Raw genomic sequence first — 22485 nt, forward strand, 5'->3', positions numbered from 1 at the left:
AAATCTGTAGATAGAGAAACCTAACTACCTACCTGTCTGTCAAATTAAATGAGTCTAGACTCTAGAGCAACAGGAAGTACCCTTTAGGTTTCTTGACGGATTTCTTCAGACTACGAAGTGATCCTATAAGGGTTCCTTTTTTCCGTTTGAGGTACGGAACCCTAAAATCGCTCCATAGATCTCAGTCAGCGATGATTGCGCATTAGAAGATTAAAGAAAAGACAACATTAGAATAAATAAAACATTTATTTGGCATGAATCACAATATAATACAATAAAATGGTCCCAGGAACCGAAACTAAAATTAACCAACACAATATGAATTGTTATATAAAATTATCAAATACAAACACCTCTAATAAACCATTCTTAAGCGACGATTTGTACGTATCACGAAAGTTGGACCAATAACACGTTTATGGCGGCATGACAGGCGGATAAAGTTACGTTACGGTTACCGTTAAATTTTGACAGTCAGTTGCCAAACTAGAAAGTGTCTAGACACCCACAAGCAGTCCTTTGGTAGTAAATTAAATCCGTCCACAAGTCGTTTAAAAGCAAAAACATTAAAGCAAAATTTTTAGTTTACCCAAAATGTTTAAGTCAATTTTTAATACCTACTATGCTTTTTATCCGTTAACCGTAATGCAATTTTAACCACCTATGAAAAAGTGATAGAAAGAAGAATGAGAGAGGAGATTGAGGTTACCCAAAACCAGTTCGGGTTTATGCCAGGTCGAGGTACCACAGATGCAATATTTGCACTCCGTCAACTCTGCGAGAAGTACAAGGGTGCACATAGAAACCTGCACATGGTATTTATCGACCTTGAAAAGGCATATGATAGAGTTCCTCGCGAAGTTTTGTGGTGGGCTATGAAAGTGAAGAGATTGCCTGAGAAGTATGTGAGGGTTGTGAAAGCGATGTATAGACGAGCGAGTACAAGGGTCAGATCAGAAGCTGGCGTTACGGACAAGTTCAATGTGGAAGTAGGCTTGCATCAGGGATCGGCTTTAAGTCCTTATTTGTTTGTCCTGGTAATGGATGCTCTGACGTCAAACATACAGGAACAAGCACCCTGGTGCATGCTGTTTGCCGACGACATTGTGCTTGTCGGAGAAGATACGTCCAGAGCAGACTGCGTAGATGGCAAGAGAAATTGGAGAGTGTTGGCCTGAGGATCAGCCGAACGAAAACAGAACATCTGTTCTGTGACTTCGGTGGCCCCTCCAGTTTCTCTGATATCTCTTTGGATGGCGTAACTCTACCTGTCTGCTCCAATTTCCGGTACCTCGGTTCGCTCTTCCAAAGTGACGGTAGCATTGATCGAGACGTGAACAATAGAATGAATGCGGGATGGATGAAATGGCGACAGGTCTCAGGTGTTATATGCGACCCGAAAATGCCCCTTAAACTTAAGGGGAAAATTTACAAAACTGTCGTTAGACCTGTCACATTGTATGGTTCAGAATGTTGGGCGGTAAAAGGGAAGGATGAAAGACGAGTACATGCGACCGAAATGCGAATGTTGAGATGGATGTGTGGTGTGACAAGAATGGATATGATAAGGAATGAATATATAAGGGGAAGTTTAAAAGTAGCACCAGTGGTAGAAAAAATGAGGAGTAATAGGCTGGCATGGTATGGGCATGTAATGCGGAGGGAAGAGAGTCATATCACTAGAAGAATGTTAAATATGCATGTGGATGGAGAAAAGAGAAGAGGACGACCAAAGAAAAGGTGGATGGATTGCGTGAAAGAGGATATGCGTATAAAAGGGGTAGATGATAAGTTGATGGATGACAGAAGAGAGTGGAAGAGGAAGACATGTTGTGCCGACCCCACGTAGCATGGGATAAGGGCTGGAAGAAGAAGAAGAGATGCAACTGAACCTTATTCATGAGTATGTCGATACCGTCGGGCATACACCGAAGAAAATCGTAACTTGTTACATTAACCTTACCTTGTTAGGTTCAATTTTCGTGAAAAGAATCATATAATTTTTATGACACAGTTTTTACCTACACTTCAAGGAAACTAAATAATTTTAAATACATATTAAGAACTGCAATGTGTCGCTGCTAGATGGCGTTAATAGTCGCTTGAGTACTGAATGAAGATACCTACAGATTTACAAGATAAAGTTGAAAACAGAAACCCGACTGCGATAGCCTTAATAAACGCTGAAATATTATAGTAAAATTGTTTTTCTGTCGCTTGGTATATTTTAATGTTGTAGTACATTTATATTTATGAACTCAGAATTTTTCCCTCTTTTATTTGACATCCTACTCGATACAATAGCAAAGACTTATATATAATAGGGGTCAAAGACCCCCACTTTTGCGTTAAATCAATTTTTTCGTATAAAATGTAGCCTATGTCACCCGGATCTTTACGACGAATCAATTGACACTTCTTCATCAAAATCGGCCCAGTAGTTTAGGCGCTACGGTGGAACACACAGAATCTGGATACAAACATACATACATACATAGACTGCTAAAATCATAAACCTTCCTTTTGGCTTTGCCACAGTTGGGTAAAAATTCGGCACTTGGCAGTAAGTGAACCATAGCCTAGTGGTCGAAGGCGCTACGGGTGCGATACCCAGGTGAGACGCAGGTCGAATCCTGCCGGGTTTGCAATTTTTGATATGTAGGTATTTAAAATTAAAAGAATCTTATCACTGAGGCCATTACACAATAGGTAGGTACACACCAAAATCTTATCGCTATTTATCTATATTTATGCCTCTTGTTTAAGGCAAGTCAAACCCTGCATACCTGATGAGTATAAAAATGCAAAATAACACTCCAATACAAACTTTTACACAATAAAAAACGAAAATAATATTTTATGTCCATTTTTAACCAAACTATGTCTTTTAGACTGTTTCCAAAACAGGTAAGTACTTACTACTTTGTCAAACATAAACATTTGTCAAACAAATCTCATATTCTTACGGAGCACCACACAAACGTAACAATTTATTTAAATACTCAATACTTGATACCACAGAATACGAACTAGCTAAATATTAGATAAAGAAGCAACACTCATACCCCGGCCAAAATATCTCCGCCCACGGCACTGCAAGGCTATATGCACGGCGCCCGCGGCACTTTACCTTGTTGTTATGGAAGCGAAAAGCACTGCTGTTGCGTACGTATAGAATTAAGTAATAGATGATGTTCGCGAGGATTAAGGTTTTTTAAAAATCCTGAGGGAACTTTCGATTTTCCGGGATAAAAAGTAGCCTACGAGTATGTCCGTCCCCGGGATATAAGCTAACTCTGTACCCATCAAAATCGGTAAAACTTTTGGACCTTGAAAAGCTAGCAGACAGACAGAGACGCACTTTGGCATTTATAATATTATATCCTTGTCCCGCTCGATTGGCTTCACTCGGACCTCAACCCTATCGTTACATATCCAATGCCAGCAGTGGATAATTAAATCAGTTAGCTCGTATTGAATGTCGGGGGTGAGTCGTTAAAATAAATATGGCTACAGAAGCACTAAAGAAAAAAATCCTGATAAGGAACTTAACACAGGACATTAATGGCAGATTACGGAAAAGCTGCATCATTGTTAGTCTCAATTATTGTTGTGATTGGTTGTTTTTGTGATATTTTTGCTGTGAAAATGAATTTTGGACAATAGCAAAAGAGTTGTTGCCCAGAGATGATTAAAATTGAGCAGTTGTTTAACCACAATCAACCCCCAGGTGCTAATTTGGTTTATAACTAATAAAGTAGTGTCCTAAAACCAAAATGTTCCCCGTAAGGTGGTTCTGGCAATTTTTGTATGAAACTAAATTAGCACCATGCCCAGCAAATATACATATTTTGTCTCTCAGTTTTAGATAATAGCTGAGCGCCCGCGCTTAGGGTGTCTACCAGTCAAGCAGACACGTGTTTGAACAGACCAATCAGAACAGAGATCATGTAATAACACACGCCATTTATCAACAATCTGATTGGTCTGCCAAACACGTCCACTTCAGTCGACAAAATACCTTATTGTAGACCCAGTTAATAGTTAGCGTGGGTAGGTATAGTGTTTTTCTAAATTACAATGATAATTAATTGTTAAGATGCCATTAAGAACAATAATTACTTAATAATAATTCCATTAAATAAATAATTTGATACAGAAACTAGCGACCGCCCGCGGCTTAGTTTGGCGCAAATAATATACAAATCCTCTTTATTTCCTCACCAGTGTGGATTTCAAAAAATCCGACCTTATTCCTTGTCTACATTATAAGGGAACCTCTGTGCACACCTTTCTAGGTTTTTGGGCTGGGTGTTGATGAGTAAGGCCTCATTTACAAGAGAGCTTTTTTTAAAGTCCATCAAAAAAGCTGTCATGTGAGGCTTAAGTCACAGAGTCAGCACTTTTTATATATGTAATACAATATATTTAGATTGTGTTAACTGCTACCAAATGTAGAATTTGTGTCATTCTTTTAGATATTAGAGCTAGTTCAGACATGGCGGATTCCGCGCGGATGCAAATCGCGCGGTTGAACCGCGCGGATCCTAATTACATTAGCGCCTTACAAATCGTTCATACCTGTCCGCACGGATTGACAATCCGCGCGGCTCAACCGAGAAAATGAATTCGCGCGGTCGCCGCTCGGTTTTATTTACTTGACGTACCTAGAGGGCGTTCAGTTGCTCCGCGGAAGCCGCGCGTATCGGACGGTGACAATGGATCGCTTCGACACCGAGCTATTCATCGATGAGGTGGAAAAAAGACCTGCTTTGTGGAACATCCAATGTGCAGAATATTCTAACAAAACGATTAAAAACGGAGCTTGGCAGGAGCTGGTGGAGATTTTTGGAGAAAATGAGGATTCTTTGGAAAAGAAGGTTCTTTTTGGTCAGTAGACATTTAATTATACACTTTACCAGGGTAGTTTACATGTTTTGTAATAGACAGTCCACCCCAAATAACTGAAATGTGTATAACGTTGTTTGGCGGTACGTAACGAGCGCGGGAAAACTATCACGTTACCACAGTAACGTATAGCTATTAACTGTAATATGTACAACCCACCAACGCGACGCGCCATCTTGAGTTTAGTTATTTGGCGCGAACTGTAACAATTTTAATTTCATATTTTCGTGTCTTGCCATTCTACACGACCCTCATTCACAAAGTAATTAGCATATTTGTCTCTAATGTTTAATGATGATGGTGTACCCCTTCCTGCATGTAATGTAATAAGATTACTCATTGGCGCAGTATGTAAAGTATCTTCATACTGTATACCATCTCTAGTTCTAACAAAATTGTGTAGCACGCAACAGGCCTTTATTATGTCTTCGGCAAAGTCTATATTCACGTTTATAGGCCTATGAAAAATGCGCCACTTGTTTGCCAGAATTCCGAAAGTGCATTCAATAAAACGTCGAGCTCTTGATAACCTGTAATTAAATATTTTTTTTTCATATGATAGCCCTTTACCTGCATAGGGTCGCATTACATTTTCGGATAAACCAAACGCTTCATCGCCAACTATGACGTATGGCAATGGTTTAGGATCTGTTTCAGATATTGGTTTAGGTTTTGGTATGTGTAATGACTTTTCTATTAACCTTTTATAAAATGCTGAATTTTTAAAAATTGCAGAATCACTACTTTTTCCGTAAGATCCGATATCTATGAAAGTAAAACAATAGTTACTATCACAAAGTGCCAACAGTACTATGGAAAAAAAAGTTTTGTAATTATAATACAAAGAACCCGAATCTTTGGGTTTTGTAATCCTTATATGCTTGCCATCTATGGCGCCTATGCAATTGGGAAAATTTGCATATTTTTCAAAATCTTTAGCTATTTTCTTCCATATATCTTCGCTGGGTTCAGGCATGACTTTTTTGTGACTTTTTCCCACAGAGTTTCACATACTTCACGGACAATTCCTGTGATTGTAGATTTGCCAAGACGAAAGTTGTAATGTAGTTCTCCAAAGGAACAACCAGTACCCAGATATCTGAAAAATAAAATATTAATCTGTATCGTTTTGAAAGTCTGCCGGGTCCGCTAGTTAAAGCATAATGAGTGTCTTGAATTACCTAACCGCTACTGTATTTATATTTGTTAAAGATAGTGATTTCTGTTCCAGGTGTATCATTACAAAAAAAAATGGAAGAACATCCGTGATGCTTATAATAAGGAATTCAAGAAAGGCAAATCAATTCCTTCTGGTTCTGGTGCATGTAAAGGTTCAAAATACATGTATTTCGACCGGCTTTCTTTTCTTCAGAAGACGATAGAAAACAAAGAAACTATCACAAACATAGATGAAGCCAAAAATGAAGAAATTCGGAACATTGACCAAAAGCTAGATAATTTTGTAAATGCACGTGAAATACAACCGGTACCCAATAAAAGGAAGAAAACTAAAATTACTTCAGAAGAGCGATTGGCTAACATATTAGAAAATAGTATTGAATCAAGAGATAAAATACAAAGACAAATACAAGAAAGTATGTCAAAGCAAGATGATGATGATAAACTTTTTTGCATGTCATTGTATAAAGAGTTAAAGAAAGTTCCAGAAAATAAACGATTGGCTACTAAAATTGAATTGCTCCAGGTAATACAGAAAGGGCAGAAATTACCATCGCCTATTCATATCACGAGCCAGCAAAACACGCCTAATGCAGTATTTTGGCAAAACCAACAATATTCAAACCCACAAGGATATTTCACTGGATATTCTACAATAGTACCAGGAGAGTCTCCATCGCCTTTATCATGCAATAGCACTGACGATTCACAGTCTTCTATAGTACAAAATATATATTCTGACGTATAAAATAAATATCTTACCTTAATGTGATCACGAGTTTTTCTTCTGGGGACACGCTTGACCTCATATGGGTATCATTAGATTCAATTTGTTTACTCATCATTTCTAATAATTCATCAAATGAATTTATCGACATTCTCAAATAATTGAAGAATTTTGGTTCAAAACTTCTTAATTTTGGATATAAAGTCTGAAACTGACCATGAGTAAACCGATCGCGTAATATTGGATGCACCCAATACTGCCGTTTCTTCTTTCTTTCTTTTTTACGGAGCAACAAGTACACACATATTGCTTCTTCGACTTCCATGATTGGACTGTCACCCTATGCGAATAACGGCACTCCGCATGTACATCCGCGCCTGTCTGAACACTTGCGTTTAGAACCGCGCGATTTGCATCCGCGCGGAATCCGCCATGTCTGAACTAGCTCTTAGAGTCACTAGTTTTGTGATCACAATTGGGAACCCCTATTACAGATTCAAAACCTTAGGTACAATAATCTACTTATGTATTGAACCTTGAAATATTCCATATGTAAATTACAATATTTAAATAACTAACAGTTGTACTGTTCGCAAAAACATAGTACCTATAGTTCGCGACAGGTCGAGATGGCAATCAGGCTATGAGGCGGAGGGTTCGCCCGCAAAAGGGTTCGCGCGCGGGCTGTGCCGGTGTGCAGGGCGTCCCCACCCCGATTGTCATCTCGACCTGTCCCGTACTATACTCACTTAGACAATAATTTATTAGTTTACCATTTGCATCTTAGCTTGAATGTTAACTCCAAACATAATAATATTATGTACAGTAATACAAATATACATGATAAAGATCAGAAGATAATAATCTATTACATAGCAATTGAATCATTAAATAATTCAACAAAACAAGGTTGTACTTGTGTACAAGTAATAGAAGGAATAGGAAAATCCCAAAACAGATTATAACAAGTTTTTGTACTAATGAAAATTGACAGAGGCATATCCAGATCTTCTATACCTATATCCAGATCTATACATAAATGTATTTACATTCTACAACCAGTGCCCCCAGTGATACATGAAAAAGAATTTGCAATACAGAATGTACTTTAAAACAGATAATTTAGGTCCATTTTACACTGACATTATAAATGTTGAAACTCAAATAATATTCAAGTTTTTATGATTAATCATAGTAGATATGACATAAAATTATCCATATAAAAGAACCAATCTCAAGGCAATACACAGAACACTTGTACAAATGCAAACTCAATAAAAAAATTCAGCTGTATAATTTTTCAGCTATAACAAAAGAAATGTGTAAGTATGTACATAATATTGGCGCACTATATCTTTTTAATTTACGGCCTTAAAACCAACATACTAACTAGTCCGAGCACAAAAGAGAATACCAATTTGAGATTGGAGCCAATGTGTAGCCATTCGGGCCATTGTGATTTGACCATCTGCTCTGGTTGTGTGGGTAACAGCAATGCGGCGATGCAACATATGCTGACAGCCACCGCTACCACATTGATAGGTTGCTGGTCTCTGTAAGGAACAAGTGTAAATTAAAAATTTATAACACCCCCGACAAGTGAAGGTTACAGTAACTAGAAAAGAGCTGATAACTTTCAAACGGCTGAACCGATTTTCTTGGATTATAGCTAAGAACACTCTCAATCAAGCCACCTTTCAAACAAAAAAAACTAAATTAAAATCAGTTCATTAGTTTAGGAGCTACGATGCCACAGACAGATACACAAATACACACGTCATAACACCCCTCTTTTTGGGTGGGGTGTTAAAAAATATGTGATGAAGTTGGATTAATACGGACGTTTTCAATGCAATACAATGTAGCTAATTAGTTTGTACACAATCTTTAAACTGAATTAAAAATACAGATATTTGAATGTATGTACTGCTATGCCCTTTATAATGCTCCCTGTAGAAAAGGATAGCACTAGATTTAGACCTATCAATTCTATTAAGTTTACTTTAGAATAATCGGAAAAGTATAAACTTTACAAACACTGGCCCGATTTGTTCTTAATATTTTATTAAGCTAGCTGATGCGCGCAACTTCGTTCGCATGAATATAGGTTTTTAAAAATCCAGTAGGAACTCTTTTATTTTCAGGGATAAAAAGTGGCCTACATGTTAAGCCAGGGTTAATCTTTCTCCATTGTCAGTGAAATCTGTCTGGTAGTTTTTTGTGAAGAGTAACAAACATACACACATACATACACACAAACTTTCGCCTTTATAATATTAGTGTAACTACTGACTAACCTATGATGTGATGGATGGTTACAAGTTACTTTAGAATGCTCCTCGGTACGCAGCGGGGCTGCCTTGCCTATTAGAGGATGGAAACTGTCACCCAAACTTTCAGGATTTGTGTTTGAGGGTTCACCTTCTATTAATTTTGTTGGAATGTCTCTTTTACCCAATGCCTGAAACAGATAAGCATTTTATATTATGATCATCATACTGTTATGGAGAAAAGCTAATAAAGCTAAGCTAAACAAAAACAATATTGGGTAAAATTTGAGAAACAGTTTTAATAATATAATATTATTTATTCAAACTATTTCTAAAGTTCTAATAGTAAATTGTCACACCACTAAAGTCTTTTCGCCCTCACCACCTGAGCACATGTTGCATTTTGATCAATCATTGTGCCAGATATTTTTACCACACTCATGTAAATTATGGAACAGCAGCATGAGGTTATTGAAGGGTCAGATCACCAAATTTCAGAAAAGCTGGCAAAGCATTGGCAGTTTTTCTGGTGCTGCAAATGTTACTAATGGTGGAAAGCACTTAGCATCAAGTGACCTGCTTGTTTTTTTGCTTGCTATTTATGTTTAAAAAAAGTAATCAGCTTTGTATTCAGATGCCCAAAAGATATTGTAACATGTTATCTTTGAAAAGAATAACTGCTGAGTTCCCTCTTTTCACAGTAGAATCTCTGAATCAGTTTTATAATCTTAACGTGTCATAACAGTCATAGGATGGCCTATATGATAATACAAATAAAATACTTATTCGAAAGAAAATTATATAGTTTAGAGAGAACGACTAATTAAAAATAACTACTAAAACTTCTGATTTGTAGTGCTTATTAATTTCAATTAATTTAATGTTCAGTTCAAATATGTAGGCTTTCACAACTGGTTTTATATAAAGGCATAAGCTTAGAAAAATTACTAAAATTAATTAATTATTAAAATTAGTTGAAGTTCATACCTGTTGAGTATTTCTGTCGTACATTGTAATTCGAAACTTCTCCGTGGTATTTCCACGCGACGCAGAGTTTTGTGAGTATCGTATAACAATATCTATACAATTTTGTGGGGCTATAACTCCTTCTGGATCCACTACTGTGAACTTGTTTGGGGATGTACATAGTACTGTAAGAAAGGTTAACACTAGGGAACTGCACTATAAAAATTCAAAATAGACACCATATGGGAAGTATAAAAGAATCTTTTACCTTTAAAATTCACGGAGAAGTCGTACGGGTTGTAAACTGTTAATAACTGTTTATGAGTATGTCTCGCGTTGAGAAAGAATTCTAATGACACTGGAAAAACAAATACTGGAAAATTCTTCATATTTTTAAGTTTTTGGAACTCCCAAGTCCAGACAAAGAATTAAAAACACAAAAAAACAACAACAATAAAACAAATGCTGGCTGTCACTGTCTAACAGCCACAGCTGTCAAAAATCGTTATGGTGTTGTCAGCCTTTGAGTAGAAAGTTTTTTTAAAGTAATATTTTACGGCCCTGGATATCATTCATATAAGGCCGGAGTTGAAAGTTACGTTTGATTTCCATCAGACACAATATAACTACGTGACTGTTGCAGTTGCGAGTTAGGTTGCGAGAGATATTGGTAATCAATCCATATCAATCATCCATAGTTGCGAAGTTGTACACGGTGACATTAAAATTTCGTTAGAGGCGACGCCGACAGTCACACAGGTTCTGCCCTGTGTTAAAAAAGTTAGTGTACACATCATTACCTATATTACTTTACCATACCACCGCGCCGCCCGCAGCCTAGTTGCTACTTGTTCGTGTAGGAAGACCACTAGGCGAGAATCTGATGGGTTCTCGTTATTTAATCAGATGATAGACTTAATCATTTGTTCCTCTTAGGGATAGAGATCCTATTGGGTTTTTATTCTAAGGGATCCTATTACCTACTTAGAGAGTTTAAAGTTTCAATGCATTTTTATTGCCCCTGTCAACGATATATTATTATAATCTTTTACGACGATTATTGACCATTTATTCATAATAATAATTAAAAACTGAAAGGGAAAAAATACAACGGCAGAAACATAAATTGCGTAATTTATTATAAGTATAATCTATACAGTTCACAAAATAATTACTTAATCAAATACACCCTATCCCAATGACTTGATTATATTGTGAAATAAGCTATAAAACAGACACAAGTGCAATTGAGAATTGCTTATAGCTAGAACAGAAATATTACAATATATAGGACCCTTGAAATAAAATTAAAGCCATTTATTTAAATAACATACAAAAACACATCTAAAAAATTACAAAAGTATTTTATTAACATTAATCACTATACGATTTAGTATTTATTGTTGTTTAACCATTCATTTTGTATTTTCAAATTAACAAAATATATAGCTGGCTCTAATATTTTGAATAAAAATAAATAATATACAACTATTATTTATATATTATGTACAAAGTAAATCCGAATGAAAGTAGTTAAATTCAAGTGTTCAATTGCTATAAAACTTGCAGAAGACATCAGCTTTGGCAAGTCACTTGCATTGAGTAAACACTCACAGTAAATAAATTTCAGAATGCAGTAAATAAATTTCAGAATGATTTGTATATTAAAACCTGCACAAAATGACTTACATGTGAGAATTTAGACAGTTATTAACGATTTGATCAACTGACTTCTGCAAGTTTTAATGCTAGTGGACACTTTATAATAGCTATTTAGTGCGCGCAAAACAAATAGGTTAATCTGAAGTTTCAACATAGTTTGGGTTTGCGCAGGTCATAAGGTTATAGACTGTAAATACATAATATGCCCAGCTGTGATGTTTTTATACAATACACAGTAATACGCTCCGTGCACTGTTACTTCTGATTCACTACTTTCTTTTTTATAATCAAATAGCGAGCAAACGAGCGCCTGTCACCTTACATTTACAGTTACTTGTTTTGTTCGTGACGCGCACTATATACAGGTTGTTTAGTAATTAGTATATAATGACAACACATACCCATGCTACTTTGATCTGATAAATACAATGCTGAAGTAAAATGACGAAATAAAATTATAAAATTTTCATATTTTTTTTTTTTAATTTTTATGCCCAATTTTTCATAGCCCTAACGTGCCCTAACTCACTGAGATCGTTGGCCTTGGCCTATCAAAAGATGGCCAACGATCTGTGAGAAATTTTGTATGGAAATTTTTATAATATTATTTCGTTATTATACTTCAGCATTGTATTTATCAGATCAAAGTAGCATGGGTACGTGTCGTCTTTATATACTAATTACCAAACACCCTGTATAATATAGATGCCATTATAATAATAGATATAATTTTTATGCGGCACTGTACTATCAGTTTTATAAATCGCATCGACAAAAAGAAAAGCGCATTGTAACTCCCTCTAAAATCGATTAAGGTGCATGACACGGGTCTGCCTGCGAAATTCAAATTTGGTTTTTCGCAATTTGTAAACTAATACGTCATAGTAGGCTTATGGCATTTTAATTGCGCCATTGGCAGTATCATCCTCACATGTTTACTCGTATTCATTTACAAATTGCATATAACTGATTTAAATTTGAATTTCGCGTTTAGACCCGTGTCATGCACCTTAACGCCAATGAAATACGGACTTTATTGATTGATACTAGGATTTTAAACACAAAAACAACAGACTCGTGCCATCTCGCTCACAATTCACGCCATCTCGCTCACAATTCACGCACACAAAACATGGCGTGTACATAACAACCAATAGCAGACGGACGCGCACAATAATTGGTTTATATTTTCGCGCTGTTCTAAAATAAGATTTCTGCGCAGGTATATTGACATAACTTATAAAACTGGTAGTACTATAGCTTGGTAGAAAAATTATCTGGTTTACCAATAATGTACTGTACATATTATGTACTTTTTGTAATTAATTATTTTTATTGGTACGGGTATAACATAGCAACGGCAGGGTCTTCGGTTTCGAACGTAATAAGAACATCTTTAAATTTATCTAGGAGTTGCATTAGTTGCGACCGGCTAACGTTCTCCATGAACATTATTTCTTCGAGATGTTGTTCGCCACGGAAGTAACCTATAAAGAAAACAATAATGAAGTCAATAAAGTTTTATCAGAAAGAAATACTACTTACGTAAAATTAGTTATTTCACATTGGGCACATATTTTTTTTTTTAAAGAATATAAGCCATGCTAATCATGACTAATACTCCCCTATCCCCTCCAATTAAGCGTAAAACTTGTGCCAGGAGTGGGTACGACAATAGTGCAACGGTTTGAACCGCCGACCTTTTGGAATTCAGTCCGCTCCTCAACCGTTGAGCTATCGAGGCTCTAAAATTGTACTAGTAACACGTAATACGACATCATATTCTTTTACTCATTCTACTACAATGGACACACATTAAACTTTAATTGAGGAATATTAGAGAGAAAGTTACATGAGAAAAACAGGCATGTTTCAAAATCAATATCGTACATCAATCTCAGCCCTACCCTGTATAAGGTATTTCACTGGGGAGTCACTACACAAATGTTGCGACAGATGCGTTTGTAAATAAATATCGCGCGTCATTACTGGTGTCCAACATATTCAGAAATGAGGGGATCCATAGGATAACCAGTGTTAAATCACAAATTAAGTCAATAAATTATTATTATTATTATTAGTGTAACCGACATAACTCAAAAGCAGAAGTGGCAAGGCACGTAGTTCGAGAACCCGTAGACGTTGCGGTCCCGAGGTGCTAGAATGACGACCTCGCACCGGAAAATGCAGCGTTAAAAGAGCCCTTTTAAGTTGGAAGTTTAGAAGACTTGATCAGGACAGACATCGAACAAGTCGCAGGGACCCGCAGGGTTCAGGCAGCACAAGACCCTAAGAGTGTGGAAGTCCCTACAAAAGACCTGGATGTCCAGCGCGGTGGACGTCTATTGGTTGATAATGACGATGACTTACCTTTTTTATGTAACTGTGCCAGTAACAACAAATCATCTTGGTTTTCAGACGCAGGCATGGTGGATAGCACTGCTCTCTCCTCAGTCGTGAATGTGTCCAAGAGAGTTTAGAAGACTAGGTCAGGACAGACATCAAACGAGTCCAGGCAGCCTCTGGATTAAGGCAGAAGGCCCTAAGAGTGTGGAAGTCCCTACAAAAGACTTGGATGCCCAGCAGTGCACGTCTATTGGTTGATAATGATGATGGCTCACCTTTTTTATGTAACTGAGCCAGTAACAACAAATCATCTTGGTTTTCAGACGCAGGCATGGTGGACAACACTGCTCTCTCCTCAGTCGTGAATGTGTCCAAGAGAGATTAGAAGACTAGGTCAGGACAGACATCAAACGAGTCCAGGGAGCCGCAGGATTAAGGCAGAAGGCCCTAAGAGTGTGGAAGTCCCTACAAAAGACCTAGATGCCCAGCAGTGCACATCTACTGGTTGATAATGTTGATGGCTCACCTTTTTTATGTAACTGTGCCAGTAACAACAAATCATCTTGGTTTTCAGACGCAGGCATGGTGGACAACACTGCTCTCTCCTCAGTTGTGAATGTGTCCAAGAGAGATTCAGTGGTGGGAGGGTCACTGGGGACGCGACACGCGTCAGTCGCGTCGCAACCCGCCGGGGCACTCCATACCGTTGGAGATTGAAAACTGGAAGCGTTTTGTAAAATTTGTATTACCAATTATCTCAAATCCATACTAATATCACATTATCATACTAACATTATTATAAAGGCGAAAATTTGTATGTATGAATGCACGTTTGTTACTCTTTCAGGCAAAAACGATAGTTTATACACTGAATTAACACATAGGCTACTTTTTATACCAGAAAATCAATGAGTTCCCACAGGATTTTAAAAACCTACATCCACCGGGACGAAGTCACGGGCATAGTAATATAATAAATGCGAAAGTGTGTCTGTCTACCAGCTTAACACGACTCACCCATTTACATTACTACCACTTTTATAAGTTACACCGATGTACCTGCGCAGAAATCTTATTTTTGAATGGTGCAAAAATATCTTAACCAATCATAGCGCGCGTCTGTCCGCTATGCCTAGCCATGTTTTGTATGAGATAACATGAGCCTCTATTGTTCTCGTGTTTGAAATCTTAACGTCAAGCAATAAGGTCTGTATTTCATTGGTGTACATTTACTTCGGCGTTAGATTGCGTTTTTCTGTACAAATGACTTTTATCGATGCGATTTATAATAGTGGTAGAACTATAACCGGGTACAGAAATAGCTTTTATTTCAAAGACATAGCTAACTTTTTATCCTGGAAAATCAATTCTTAAAAACCTAAATCCATGCAAACGTAGTCGCGGCCATCATCTAGTTACTAATACACAGTTTTAATTTTCACTGGGTGACGCTTGCGACGACTTCGTCCGCGTGGGTTGAGGTTTTTCGAAATCCCGTAGGAACTCTTTGATTTTCCGGGATAAAAAGTAGCCTATGTGCTAATCCAGGATATTATTATCTATCTCCATTCCAAATTTCAGCCAAATCCGTTCAGTGTGCCTAGTGGGAGATTTTTAACCTATTCGATCGCGTAAAAGTTAACTGCGTTTTTTATGGAATTGAAACAGCGCCATCTAGTGACAAGAAGATGGCGCTGTTTCAATTCCATACAAAACGCAGTTAACTTTTACGCGACCGAATAGGTTAAAAATCTCCCACTAGGCACACTGTAGTTATTGCGTGAAAGAGTAACAAACATACATACATACACACACACACACATACATACAAACATTCGCCTTTATAATATCAGTGTGAAGTGTGATAGTGTGATAATTCTGCTCACCTCATTTCACTTTGCAGTTTCAAGTTTAACGAAACTCCATTCTTCTTATCCAAGCCATTTGTGAATCCATGACCATTTCTCAACCTCGGGGAAATGTCAGCGTCACTTTCAAACCTATCTTCATCACTGCTTGTGTCCCTATTCAACACATTGTCATTGTCTTTCAAGGACAAATCAGATAACCTTGAAGGCAACGCCTTTTTAACTTCACCATTTTGTTTGTCCACATGACCGTTTATATGACCATTTTCAATTCCATTAATTCTATTTCCATTTAGATTGTTGGATATACCGCTATCGACAGAATTGCCTTGGAGTTTCTTTTGTATTTTTTGCGTTTTGTCAAAGTCACATCCGTTGACTGGTTTGATACCATCAACAACGTCAATACCATCGTCGAACGAATGATTGGCCGAATCGATTTCGTTGAACTTTTCGTATTTCGTATTCTCCGATTCTATGACTATAGGTTGAGTGTGGGAGAAGTCAGTTTGGTTGAGATTGTTTTGCGTAGGGTAGTCTTCGTCTGAATCTGGGAAGGTGTTGATGCTTTCTCTAGTTTCGACTGGCTCTGGCACATTTAGTTGTACTTGGTTTAACGATGAGAAGGAAACGCTGTTGGATTGGTAGTAGAGGTCGTGTTTTTCGCAGATATACTCTTTGCCATCTGTAAAAAAGGATGTATCTTACCTTACGTTTTCAACTTAATGAACTATTGATAACTATTGGTACGGCAAGTTGACTGATAAAAAGTCAACTCTGTGACTTCACTTATTATTTAAGGCTCCCACTGAAAACCAGCGCTGCAGCTTGCTGTAGCAAGATGCTGAGTGGGCAATTTATATTTGGTCACACCCGATACTTTATTTAATAGGTTACTAAACTTATATATAAGTATAAAATTAATTAGTTATATAGACTTTGATGTGTACGGACCGTTTCTCGGCCAATGCGGCCAGTGCGGCGAGTTGAACTGCACGTAGGTGTGCAGCTGCAGCAGCAGGCGGCGCCGCAGCAGCCACGCCACGAGGCGCGCCGGCCGCCCGCCGCAGCGCGCGCCCCACGCGCCGCGCGACACGTACCACAGAGGCGCCGGCAGAGAGAACTCGCTCAGCATCTATGAAAAAAAGGGAATATCCGTGTCATTGATCGACAGGAAATCATCACACTAATATTATAAAGGAGAAAGTTTGTATGCGTGTGTGTGTGTGTGTGTATGTTTGTTACTCCTTCACGCAAAAACTACTGGACTGATTGGGCTGAAATTTAGAATGGAGATAGATTATACCCTGGATTAGCACATAGGCTACTTTTTATCCCGGAAAATCAAAGAGTTCCCACGGGAATTTTAAAAAACCTACATCCACGCGAACGAACTCGCGAGCATCAGCTAGTATTATCTAAGCGACACGTTTAAAGCGAAGCTTGTATTCAGACGTTATGCACTCGAATCCTGGCGAGTAAAATGATAAAAATCATCATCGTCACCGCCGCCTAGGAGAAAAATATTCTGTCAGACCCATTCACATACTTCCATTCCTTTAGTGGTCATTGCGTATGCTCTAGCTGGCACTGTTGACATAGCCAGAGATGTAACCACTTGATAAGCACTAATAAATTCCCTCACTCTCATAGCAGAAATATTATTTTTAAATGGCACGAAAATATCTTTGCCAATCATAGCGCGCGTCCGTTCTCTATTAGTTGCCTACGCGCCATGTTTTGTAGGAGCGAATTAAGAGCATGACAGACGAGTCTCTGTTGTTCTTGTGTTTAAAATCTTAACGTCAAGCAATAAGGTCTGTGTTTCATTGTTGTAAATTCGGGATTAGTTGGCGTTAGGTTAAGCTAGGTAGCGTTGAAGTGGAAGTACCTAGGTATAGTACTGTACTTACTTGTAACAAACATAATCCAGGAAATTCCTTAGCAAACTCATCAACAAGCGGTGAGTTTATATGAACGTTCGCGCCCGGCGCGACCACGTATACATTACCTTCGCACAACGGGTAGATTACCGTGGCCTTCGCCCAGTATACCAGGTGCCCAGTTAACTGGAATGCCTGGAAATAAAGTGCATTCCATTTAATAAGTTACGACTGACTGTAGCTCCCCCAAGAAGGAAGAGCCAACGTATTGGTAAGATTATATCATCAACATTGTAGCTTAATCTAAAATGATACGTCTAATTGTATTCCTACTCTTTCATAATGTTCTCTGGACAAAGTACAATTTAGTTTAGAGATTTGTTTAAGAGATGATGACCACTACTTTGCAAAGTTAGGTTAGGTTCTTTTGACTGTCCGTAAAATCCTGTGAGAACTGTTTGATTTCCCAGGCTAAAAAGTAACATATGTCGTTCCCCAGATTTTTATCATACAATAAAAATCACGCCATCCCTACAACGTGCCTACACCGATATTGATATTGGATTGTACTAAAAGGACCTAAAAGTCCTAACTAACTCAGTCACTAGTGCAACTGTATGGCTCATGCAAGTCTACTTAATATTATTCAAGCACTTAAAACTAGATCTATGTATATAGTATTTACAAATTATTTCTACAACTTATATTATTACAGGCCATCTTGTACGTATCTTTTACTCACCTTCGCCTCGGACGTGGGTTTAACCAAAATAATCTTTAGGTACATGTCCCCTAGTCTTTTTGAATAAAAATTTATTCTACAGTATTTTGTGTGTGCTTTTATTTTTATTTTATTTTACCTGTGTAAGTGTTAGGTCAGCTTCAATGGCAAGCGTTTGCAAACTTTTCAAAGGACTATAAAACTTGATTAGGCGCAACAGCGCTGGACTGCCGTCCAAGGGAATTGATGCCAACAAATCATTGGGGTTCACCTAAAAGGGAGATATTTTACAGTTCTCACACATCATAGGCACTGTAATCCACCACAATATCATATAACATTCTTATCACAATATTGCATGTGGAAAAAGATATACCCTAATATATTAATAAATAATAAGTTATAACTGCTAATAGTTATAACAAGTTATAACAGGAAATAATAAGTTAGTACAGCTCTCTCTCTGTTACAAAAGCGTGTAACAGAGATGCGTGTAGTAAAATCTCAGTGGCCGATAGCCATTTTGAGTCACCAACCAATCACAAACGGAACTATGTTTTCTAACTGAGTTTCAAATGTCTTTTGAAAACATTGAGATTGAAATTTTTGTCTCTATCACTTGTATGGGATTATGTAACAGAGAGAGCCCTATACTAACTTTTCACTGATAGGGTATAACACTACTTTTTGATCAGTCTATTTGGTATAGTTTAGTGGTTCCTGAACAACTGAATCAACTATGGCAAAATCATTTATTAATTACTAGCTGATACCCGCAACTTCGTTCGCGTGGATGTAGGTTTTTTAAAATTCCCGTGGGAACTGTTTGATTTTCCGGGATAAAAAGTAGCCTACGTGCTAATCCAGGGTATAATCTATCTCCATTCTAAATTTCAGCCCAATCCGTCCAGTAGTTTTTGCGTGAAAGAGTAACATACACACACACACACACACACACACACACACACACACACACACACACACACACACACACACAAACTTTCGCCTTTATAATATTAGTGTGATCTGAAAAAAATATCTTACCATTAGTAGAATGCCATGATAAGGCCTCAATTTTTGTACACATTTGTCTATTGTCTCTGGTTCTAAGATCAGTCCCCTGTTATGTATCTGATGTGCCTTGTGCGGGAGGCAGAATGATAGAAGCACCCATTTGTTTATACGAACTTGTACTATGCCTGTAATGAAAGGATTTTAAAGTGAGTAAAAGCTAAGACTTAAATAAGTTCCTTTTTTGGTCAAAGCTCCTAGGCTGACATCTATAGAGTGTGCTTTGACTTTGCTCAGTCTTAAGTTTCAGTTAAAACGAGACAGATTTATGCTATTGATATAACGTTGTCTTGTTTTAACAGTGTTTAAGTCAGAGCAACCTTCGATCTCAGCCTTAATATGAACGCAGTAGCCTAAAACTATCGCGCTGCAAAGCAATGCTAGGACTTGTAGCATGCTTTGGACGGATTTGATTATTAATGATGCATATAGACAGCCACAAGCTATCTACATCAATCATTCTATTCATAAAACGTAACATAAACTATAAAGGCCGATTCATACCAAGCACATACACGTGACTCGTGCGTAGTGACGCGGGTAAGCCCCTAAAAAACCGGATACGCATACGACAAAGCTGTACGCAATCGGTGTGCCATGTTTCATACAATTCAATACTTTACAACGCAAAGGTACGCGCTACGTCTACGCTTACGCAGCCTGTGTAAACGAGCTAAGTATTAACCTAAACTAAAACAGTAGCTCTCAAAGTAGAAATCTCCCTTTCTAAAATGTTTACAAACACATTACACAAAGGCATTGTGTGAAACGATTATTAAGGACTGCATGAAATACCAGATTACATAATATTTGGAATAATTTAATTATTATTATTCTGAATGTTAATAATATATATTAAATTAAAAACTAAAATGCTAAATTAAATTTAAATTAATATTGTATTTTATAATACTTGATTGCAGTTTTTTATGTTTAGAGCCTAAGACATTAAAGTTTAGCCCTCACCTGTACTGCTGAGTTCTTCAAATACAGATTTCATAGACCTGGCCAGTGAGCTCCGTTGTAATATGAGATGGAATGCTGACTTAGGTGCTGGCGTTCCATTGTCCAAACTAAATGTAGTGGAGCTCACAGAGTGTCGTGAGTTTTCCTCTTCGTCATCATTCTCACCTGAATTTATTTCACTATCGAGTGCTGACACCTCATCATGTGTAGCTAACTAAAAATTTTTTTAAATAATTTTTGTATATTATCTCACACAGACTATTGCTCAAGTGATATTTTCATTTTACATAATAAATCCCAAAGATAGTAAGTAGAAAGTTTTTATTACATACAAAACTACAAAATCAAAAAAAAAAAACAGATTTTTGATTTTTGTTGTCTTGTGTGAAACAAAATTGTTGTACCCACCACCAAATTGTATGTGCACATCCACTAAGAATATTATTATTACTTACCATAATTTTCATTTCTTCTGTCAAATAGGAACATCTCTTTTCTTCATGTCTTAATGCTTTACCAAGTCTTTTACTCAAGTCATAGTAACATTTAACTGTAAAAAGTAAAATAATGTTAGGTATTGTTATATAACATGGGTTGCATGTGTATAACATTATGATGTTTCTGCCTTTAAAATACCTAAGCATTATAACAGAAATTCTTTCACAATAATATTGTAAAAGTTGTACTGTAATTATTTTTTACTTTGTGCCTTACACAGTCAATCAAATCATTTATGCCAAGGACAGAAGTACTTACCAATAGAATGACTTGCCGATGCCTGTAGAGCAAACACAATATTTATAAGAATCATAGCCGCGGTATCATCCTTGTTAGTTCTGTAAGGTAGTAGAGTAGGGTGGCCCACAAATCTCACATCATTGACTTTCAGTTCAAACTTCCTGTTACATAGTTCTGCCTTTACAGCAAACAGGGTTGACAACATCTCATCTGTGAAGCCACTTAATTGACCTGGAAGATGAGAAAATATGCAGGAACTTACTTAGTTTGGATTATTAATATGATAATAGGATAGTTGTTATTAGTTATAACACTAAGGCTCGATGGGCTCTGGAGGTTAAGTGACATTTTAAGGATAAGTTTACTTCTTGTAACTGATGATAGATAGTCAATTTGTTGAAACACCATTACAATTAACACACTGCATTAACATACAAGCAGTAACTGATAACTCTTACCCATATAAATACACAATGTACATACTATAGCATTCATGTTTGTTATTTAGTGGAATAAAAACTTGACTTATTGAAATGACTCACCTTTGCAGATGTTAGAGGTTTGAGTTTGGGAATTCTGAAGCAAATCTTCAGTAGAACTGATAGCATACGGATTGTGGCGACCGAACTTCTTCTGCTTATTTTCATCCTTATTTTCAGATGTATATGGGTATCTAAATAGCAATCGATCACCTTTACTGTCCGACTTCACAAAAAATATATTCAACGGGTTAACCTCCATGACCAAAAGTTTATTAAAGCTTTAATTAGAAGTTTTAAACGGGATCTAATCTATGAAAACTCGTAAACAATGTAAAGAGAAAGAGATATTGAGATTGTGATGGAAACAATGCACTGTTTTTTAAAGCTATAATATTTTTACACATTTTATTAAAAGTAACTGATTAATAGATGATGAAATTTTTAATTTTATTAAAACATTTCGTTTTGTTTCTCATGTTTTTTAAAATTCACACAATTTTACGAAATAAATCATGAAATCAAATAAATAAATGACGTTCGTCTCACGATTTTATTAAAAAAAAAGTCAAATTGTCAACGTCAAGTTGCCAAATGTTGCCATATAAATATTATTTTAAGACAATGCAGCTCCGCGCCATATTGAAGACAATTCTATGATCTAAGACAATGCATTGTTGGTTGCAACAAGAACGCTTAAA

The 22485-nt window shown here is 36.9% G+C and overlaps 3 protein-coding genes across 5 annotated transcripts; all 3 read right to left on the minus strand.

Moving 5' to 3' along the window:
* Positions 1-18: 18 nt before the first annotated feature.
* On the minus strand, positions 19-10524 carry LOC123872970 (motile sperm domain-containing protein 1-like). Of its 2 annotated transcripts, XM_045917597.1 has the most exons (5): positions 10319-10524; positions 10072-10235; positions 9112-9275; positions 8149-8367; positions 19-32 (listed from the first exon to the last, which is right to left on the minus strand). In XM_045917597.1, exons 1-4 carry the CDS (start codon positions 10437-10439, stop codon positions 8178-8180), a joined length of 639 nt encoding a protein of 212 aa, XP_045773553.1. In that variant the 5' UTR covers positions 10440-10524; the 3' UTR covers positions 19-32; positions 8149-8177. The 2 variants fall into 2 exon arrangements, with proteins under 2 accessions (XP_045773553.1, XP_045773552.1); XM_045917596.1 differs by lacking the exon at positions 19-32 and having other exon boundaries at positions 7263-8367.
* Positions 5848-7268, minus strand: LOC123873451. Its single transcript, XM_045918297.1, has 2 exons — positions 6850-7268; positions 5848-6007 (listed from the first exon to the last, which is right to left on the minus strand). Exons 1-2 carry the CDS (start codon positions 7137-7139, stop codon positions 5848-5850), a joined length of 450 nt encoding a protein of 149 aa, XP_045774253.1. The 5' UTR covers positions 7140-7268.
* Positions 10525-12915: 2391 nt separating the features above from the next.
* On the minus strand, positions 12916-22305 carry LOC123872956 (GATOR complex protein NPRL3). Of its 2 annotated transcripts, XM_045917579.1 has the most exons (12): positions 21848-22305; positions 21324-21536; positions 21023-21117; positions 20568-20781; positions 19575-19729; positions 18670-18801; positions 17840-18004; positions 16881-17061; positions 15945-16611; positions 14677-14778; positions 14334-14425; positions 12916-13199 (listed from the first exon to the last, which is right to left on the minus strand). In XM_045917579.1, exons 1-12 carry the CDS (start codon positions 22044-22046, stop codon positions 13045-13047), a joined length of 2370 nt encoding a protein of 789 aa, XP_045773535.1. In that variant the 5' UTR covers positions 22047-22305; the 3' UTR covers positions 12916-13044. The 2 variants fall into 2 exon arrangements, with proteins under 2 accessions (XP_045773535.1, XP_045773534.1); XM_045917578.1 differs by lacking the exon at positions 14334-14425 and having other exon boundaries at positions 14585-14778.
* Positions 22306-22485: the final 180 nt, after the last annotated feature.

Source organism: Maniola jurtina, chromosome 16 (genome assembly GCF_905333055.1).
Source record: "Maniola jurtina chromosome 16, ilManJurt1.1, whole genome shotgun sequence".
NCBI classification, from domain to species: domain Eukaryota; kingdom Metazoa; phylum Arthropoda; class Insecta; order Lepidoptera; family Nymphalidae; genus Maniola; species Maniola jurtina.